This window comes from Portunus trituberculatus, chromosome 23, assembly GCF_017591435.1.
Source record: "Portunus trituberculatus isolate SZX2019 chromosome 23, ASM1759143v1, whole genome shotgun sequence".
NCBI classification, from domain to species: Eukaryota; Metazoa; Arthropoda; class Malacostraca; order Decapoda; family Portunidae; genus Portunus; species Portunus trituberculatus.
The window spans coordinates 2505001-2512547 of record NC_059277.1 but is presented as its reverse complement, the minus strand read 5'-3'; the positions used below and the strand labels follow the sequence as shown (position 1 = coordinate 2512547).

General features: G+C 38.0%; 1 protein-coding gene across 1 annotated transcript in view; it reads left to right on the top strand.

Annotated features, from left to right (window-relative positions):
* The first annotated feature begins 259 nt into the window (after positions 1-259).
* LOC123507705 (protein RRNAD1-like) overlaps positions 260-7547 on the top strand; it is a 16822-nt gene continuing 9534 nt past the window's right edge. The window contains 6 exon segments of the mRNA XM_045260847.1: positions 260-580; positions 3394-3518; positions 3862-3974; positions 4132-4469; positions 4817-5051; positions 6393-6528. Coding sequence (XP_045116782.1) covers positions 3399-3518; positions 3862-3974; positions 4132-4469; positions 4817-5051; positions 6393-6528 — 942 coding nt within the window. The 5' untranslated portion in view covers positions 260-580; positions 3394-3398.

Here is a 7547-nt window from a genome sequence, read left to right as displayed (position 1 = left end):
TTGATTGATTGATTGATACATTTATTGTTGAATTGATAAATAATTACAACAAACGAGGAGGATGGGCCTAGCCACCCACCCCCTGGGCAAGGACTGATTTCTTCAAGCGAAATATATTATTTTAATGTTAACCAAAAAAATTATTCTGATCACTAAAACTCAAACATATTCTATTTAACTTTCTTTATTTTTTGTGTTTAATAAGAATGTTACCAAGAAGAAAAAAATAAAGAAATTACTTGTATACGCCGAAAACACAAGAGCCGAACATCCGAAACCACATGTACACACAACTCAGCCGACAGCGACAGTCGGTGTGGGGTGAAAAATACCACTCAGGCTTTCAAGACCCTCAACCTCACCAGGACCTTCCTACAGGAAACAAATCAACTCCACCGCATATAGCTTGAACACCTCACCACCACATACCGCACCTTTGGGCAGTAGAGGCCGTGACACACAGCCTGCACGGCCCCAACAAACCCCCGAGAAGAAGAAATGTCACATCCAGACTAATGTGAAGGATTCCCCATCCATCTCCTCTGTCCATGTCTCCGTGGTGTAATAAGCATCATCCAAGGTGATTAGAAACAAACTTAAGTTGTACAATCACGAATACTAGTACAGGTTTCCTCTTGCTCGGTAACCATAGATTTTCATACCAGAATCTTTGAGTCCGACTGAGCCTGTGACACCAACAGCTCTTTCACTAAAATAGAGTTCGGTTTTACTAAAGTTTCGTACAATAAACTCAAGATGGTTTCGGCCACCCTTAGGTGGTTGTTCTTACTACTTCCAACATTTCCAACAAGTATACTACCTGCCGCAAATTAATAAAAACTCATATACCTCCCCACCCAAAACCCCCGATTCCCCAAAGGCTCCCAAGCTTGTTTGAGGGGTTGGGGGTGTGATAGTAGAGATAGGGGATGATGTATTAAACCATAAAGTTATAATGTCTGTGGTTATTGTGGTCAAGGCAGGTATTTTCAATTATGGCTGTATAGTCCCACTTTTGTCTTTGACACCAACATCCTGTCCAATTTTCTTTTGCGTAAATCTTTAGAATAGGACCTCCTCTCTAATCCATGCAATAATAACACAAAATGATGAGTAGTTAATGGAGAACACGTACCTTGTGGTCTTGTTTGGGGGTCACACACGGTTATGTCACATTGCCTCACTGAAATTAGAGACGTCACTTGGAGTCTAAGTCCAAATAGTAAACATTGCTATTGTCTATTGTATATATCTTTTCTTTATGTCTATGCAGATAATTCATAGCAAATACATCAGCGTTAACAATAAACGACCAAAGCAGAAAAAGCGTTCAGCTACTATAATAATTTGTGGGTAACAGGAAGTGACTGTCTGTTGTTCACATCCTGGGTTTGTGGGTAACTGCTGAATAGGATTCTTATTGTGTCTATAGTTCTTTTGTCCAATGACGTGCCACCACCTCGTTAACACCACAAGCTCCGCCAATGGGAATTTGGTATATGTATTCGTAGGCGGGGCACAGCTGGGCAGACAGGTGCACAGAGATCTGTGTGCACAGTTGAGCCATGGCCACCAGGGACATTAGTTGTAAAGGTTGCGAATTTGATTACTGGGAAATCATCGCTCCTGCGATGCAAGTCAGTGTACAATCGAGAAGAGGACCAGCCAGGATCTTCATCTTTTCGTTAAGGTATTGTGAGGAGAGGTATTGGTAGAGGTAGGGCATATTGTGTGAAGCTATAAGAGAACCGGTGTGGGAGGAGGGAAGCTGCCCCAAAGCAAGGATACGGTAGGTTAGGTTTATGTTAGGGTTAGGTTAGTGTTGCAGGGGGTGGTCCGGGGGTTGCAGCCCCCCCGGCTAGGTTAGGTTTATGTTAGGGTTAGGTTAGTGTTGCATGGGGTGTCTGGGGGACGCAGCCCCCCCTGGTTAGGTCAGGTTACGTTAGGTTAGGTTTATGTTAGGGTTAGGTTAGTGTTGTAGGGGGTGTCCGGGGTGGCACAGCCCCCCCTGGTTAGGTTAGGTTACGTTAGATTAGGTTTTTGTCCTTAGATTTTTTTTAGATTGCTATATCTCACCTCTTTTGGCTCCCCCCCACAAAACCCCCGATTACCCACGTGCCCCCAAGCTTGTTGGGGGAAGGGGTAATAGAAAAGAATATGTAAGGAGTTACTGTTCTATAGATTTACCCTCTTTTGAAATACAGTTCACTGTTCTTGCCTTAACCACAGCATCTGGGAGGCTGTTCCATTTATTCACTACTCTATTGCAGAACATGTATTTCTTAATGTCCAGTCTTGGGCCTTTGCTTATATTTTTTTTTTGTTATGTCCTTGTGTGACTACTCTAAGTTTGTTGCACAAAATAATTCTTCACACATTGCTATCATATACATAATTTGGTAAATTTTTAGTGTTACACCATACTCTCATCTGAGGATTAAACTTTTTTTCTGGTAGTTGTTGACCTGTTTTGAATTAATCCACATTGTTTCCATTACAAATCACTACTTTTTCTTATTCCCCCTTTCCCAAAAATACAGTGTATCCCCTCAGATTGTACTGTAATGCGATGAAACAAAAAGAAAGATTAATGCAAAGCAGACAGAGATGTGCCAAAAGAAAATAGTTTCATTATCACAAAGTACCACAAAATTAAGTCAGAAATTTTTACTGTTACTGCTGCAGTGAGTACTTGCTGTCACCGCTGGTCACTGCTGGCTACATGAGCTTATTGAAACTTACCTATTTAACCAAAACTAACATAATCTAGTTGAGACCAACATACACTGTTGATATGTCTTCTCAGAACAAATTAACTAACACAAACTGATCTAACCAAAGCAAACTAACCTAATGTGACTAGCAACACTAAGAAGTTAATAAGAAGTTGTTGCTTTGTTTTTCTTTGTAATTCCTGGCAATACAATGGAAGTAATCAAGGCAACACCCTGCCCGTTCAGACATCTTCCATAGACTGATTTAAAATGAGTCGCTTCTCTCCACAAACTGCTCTGATTGGCTAAATTTATTCTTTATTATTTTTGTTGGTCATTAGCTGCATGCTCATACAAAAGAACCAATCGCTGTCGTTGTTTTCATGCATGTGCAAATAATAACTATGATAATTCACACACATGAACGAACCCATCAGTCCATCACATGCACGGGTGTTGCAGCATGTTAGCACCTTCCCCTCAAATATGGTAAATCTTTAAAAATTGTTGTCCATGTGAATATTAACTTTTTCTTTCAGTGAGAAATGCTTTAGTGTATAATAGGCTTCTGTTATGAGTGATTCACTTTATGTAGTAAATAGAAGAAAAATATATTCTTGTAGGTTACTTAATCAATAAAAGGCCAAGAAAACATGTGTAAGCTCCTTTCTTCTTGCAGCAGCTATGCAGAGCCTCCAGTATGTCCATCTGTCCACTGAAAGTGTTCAGGGCTGGAGGAACTACACCAGTCAGGCTGTTCAACTCTTGGATCTCAACAGAAACATTTTGGATTCCTATGTGTTGGTGAGTCAAGGTTGTCAGTGTTGTACTTACTTTCGTGGTGGTGTTTGTTGTGGTCTGCTAAGTAATGTGTCATGTAGTACATTGAATGTCTCTTGTTGGGAGTTCAGTTTCAAGCTGCCTTTCTCCTAGTAAGATGAAGACAATTACATTTATCCTATTAATAATAATCAATAAAATATCTTATCATCTCTATATTTTTATGATAAGTAATACCAAAACAAGTGTATATATCAACTGAAATATGCTTATAGACTTATGTGTCATGTAAGCATCTCTAAAAAGAGACTGATTATAACCTATTTTAGTCATTGACTGCTGCTAAGTGTAAATTTTTTTTATCCAGGATTTCTTCACTGAAGATTTATGGTCTCGACTGAATCCAAAGTGGACAGCTGTTCTTGACAAATTCTGTCCTGGTGATCTTGCCTCATTCTTGCAGCATGGTGCAAGTATTAAGTAAGTTGCAGTGGTCTGTATTGATTTTTTTTTTTTTTTTTTTTTTTTTCTAAAGTATAACCAGAGCTGTGTATCATACTTTCTTCCTTTAACTAGAGACATTTGTAACTTCAGTAATTATATCATATTCACCTCTAAGAAAATTTTCATGTTTCAGACAGGAGAGTGCTTGGCCCCTGTCACTCCTGGCCTTCCGTGCCGCATCCCATGCCCTCAGCCTCCCCCGGAAGGCTGTGTCTTCTGTGGACCCCCTCCTGCACTACCTCAGTCAGCAGGTCCAGACAGGCAACATTAACCTTAATAAACCAGAGTATCATGAGATATCATGTAATATAGAAAATAAATCAGAAATTGAATGCAACAGTGGCACTGTTCAGTGTGAGACACACAGTAAGGCATCACACAAGAATGTAGATAAAAGTGATCCAGATTATATCTCTCCAGTACAACAAGTGTCAGTTTCATGGGGAGATTCTGATTCTGAATTGAGTGCAGGTAATATATTGGCTCTTCCAATTTATTAATTATTATTATAGTAGTGGATAAAATAAACCAACAAAAGAAGTAGTCATAAAATCAAAAAGAAAGGAGACAACATTTTAATGTTGGAATGGAAACTTCCTACCAAATTATTCAAATTAGGTTTATAAGGAAATGTTTGTCATTGTTTATTTTGGAATACCAAATTATTCAAATTAGGTTTATAAGGAAATGTTTGCCATTGTCTATTTTGGAATCGTGGCACAATTTTGTAACAGTAATTTGCACTCCTTACCTTTTTCCCAAAAATACTTACAATTCCACTCATATATATTACTGAACTGTACATTTGTTGACCACAGCTGCAGGACAACACAAATTACTGCAACACGTGTTCCGCCGCCACCTGAAGCCAAAGAAGCAGCATGAGGTGGCTCGCCTGGCCATCGTGGCAGCCCAGGTGGCTCGTTGCATCTGTGATGGAGTTATGGTGGATGTTGGCTCAGGGCAGGGCCACCTCTCAAGACTCCTGGCCTATGGACATGATGTGAGAGTCGTTTGTCTTGAGGCAGAGGATAAATTCATTGATGGAGCTCGGTAAGAAGTGCATTGGAAAAATAGAGATGAGACACAAGGTGAATGTGGTGTTAATTTAGGGTGCAACTAAGTATTCTATAGGTATTGCATATTTGATGTTTCAGGAACAAATCAGGTACAGCAAGTAAATACAGGGTGTTCCATGAGTTATGGTACATTCTCTTGATATGACAGTTCATGTAATTCTTAGTTGAAAATCATCTAAACACATTTGCAATTTAAAGCTTAGTTTAGGCATGAGGTGGATTTTGAATATGATGGAAGAGAAATTTGCTATTTTCAAAGCTTCCTTACTCAGTTATGAATGCCTAAAATTTGGTAATAGTTTGTTGAAATTGCTCCATACAATTAAAATACAAAGGCTCATTGAATTTCATGTCAGTCTAACTTAATAATGAGTACTGAAAATGACCCATTTACTCATATAAATAAGATAATATGAAAAACTAATTTCTGCAGATATTTGTAGAGATAAAAAGAATAAATTATTTTGGATGGAAAATTTCTTATCACTTTGTATGCTAAGGATTAGTTTTGGTTTAATGAACAGATTAATGATTATTTTGTCTTCCATGTTATCTACTGAATGGGGCATTTTCAGTACTCATTACTAAGTCAGAGTGATATGAAACTCAATAAGCCTTTGTATTTTAACTGCATGGATTGCTTCCTACTTCACAACAAATTTCATCAAATGGCATTCATAACTGAGTAATGAAGTATGATATGAAAATGACAAATTTTTCTTACATCATATTTAATATCCACCTCAAGCCTAAACTAAGCCTTAAATTGTAGATGTGTATCGATGATTTTCAACTCAGAATTACTCGAGCCGTCATATCCCAGAGTATGTACCATAACTCGCAGTATATAACCTGTATTGGTAGTGAGTAGCAAAAAAGTATTTGTCAGAGCTATGTATTTTAAGTTCATTATTATTATTTTGTTCATTGCTCTAACAAGGTTTGTTTAGAAATATACTTTTCTTTATTCATATTGCTGATCTTCCTTAGTATTGAGATAATTTCATAAACTTAAAGTTGAAGCATGTAAGGAAATTAGTAATATTGAATATAATCTATTCTACTTATGTTACAAGCACTGGCTGGTTAATATACATCATTCTGAAATTCAGACCTTATAACATTTGTCATCACATTCCATGTATGTCACATAAAGAAAATAAAAGAATTGAAGTGAGGACATTTGATAATGTCTTGCATGATGTCTTGATGAGGGTGCCAGTTTGGTTCATCAACAGATGGGTATTTGTTTTGTTACTGATAAAAAAAAAAAAGTCATCCTCCATTATAAGTAAAAAAAAAAAACCTTCTACAGCAAGTTTGATCATCAGCTGGAGAAGGCTGTTGAAAAGATGACCAGGAAGAACACCAGTCTGCCGCCTCTCCCCCCTGGTCCCCGGCATGCTGTGTGCCACCTCCAGCCCAACATGGACCCACATGCTTTCACCAAGGTTTGTCTTGTTCTTTCATGAAGTAGGGAGAATTATTTTAGCATATAGATGAATTCAAAATAGATTTATTTAATTATTTATTTATTTATTTATTTTTTTTTTTAAGAGGAAAATCTGGACAAGGGCAACATAAAATGGAAAAAAAAGGCCCACTTAGTTGCCAGTCCCCTTCAAGATCCGAGAGATTTAGCCAAAAAAAAGTGATAAATGTTTTAAACCTTCCTCTTAAATGAGATTCATTCATAGGAAGTTGAAAAAAACAGAAGGTAGAGAGTTCCAGAGTTTACCAGAGACAAATATGAATGATTGAGAGTACTGGTTAACTTTTGCATTAGAAAGTTGGACTGAATAACAGTGAGAAGAAGAAGAAATTCTTTTATAGTGATGCCACAGGAGGAGGGGAGGCATGCAGTTAACAAGATTAGTAGAGCAGTTAGTATGAAGATAGCAAGAGTCACTGAGAAAGAGATTGAAGACAGTCAGTCAGAGGGAAGGAACTAATAAGTGAAAAACTTTTTATTCCGCCTTCTCTAATAAAACTGTGTGAGTGGTACCCCCCATATATGCCTTATACATCCATACATGGATGTATAAGAAGGGATAGTTGTCTGGAAGGTTGTGTCAAGTTGATAGATGCAGTTTTTGAGGCACCAACACTACTAAGTTTTCTCTGCCCCAATCAGAAATCTTATAGAGATCAGAAGTCAGGCATTCTGTGGCATTCCTATGTGATCTGTTAACTTCTTGAAAGGTTGGTCATCTCTGAAAAAAACATGGAAAAGTGTAGAGTGGTGTCATCAGCATAGGAATGGATATGGCAAGAAGTTTGGTTTAAAAGATCATTAATGAATAGCTAATTGGAAGAAAGTGGGTGACAGGACAGAATCCTGAGGAACACCACTGTTAATAGATTTAGGAGATGAACAGTGGCACATTATCTGTCACTGTTAGACAACCAGGGATTGTCAGTGATAGCTGCCTGCAGAATCAGTCACAGAAGACCCGGACTTCATTGGGTT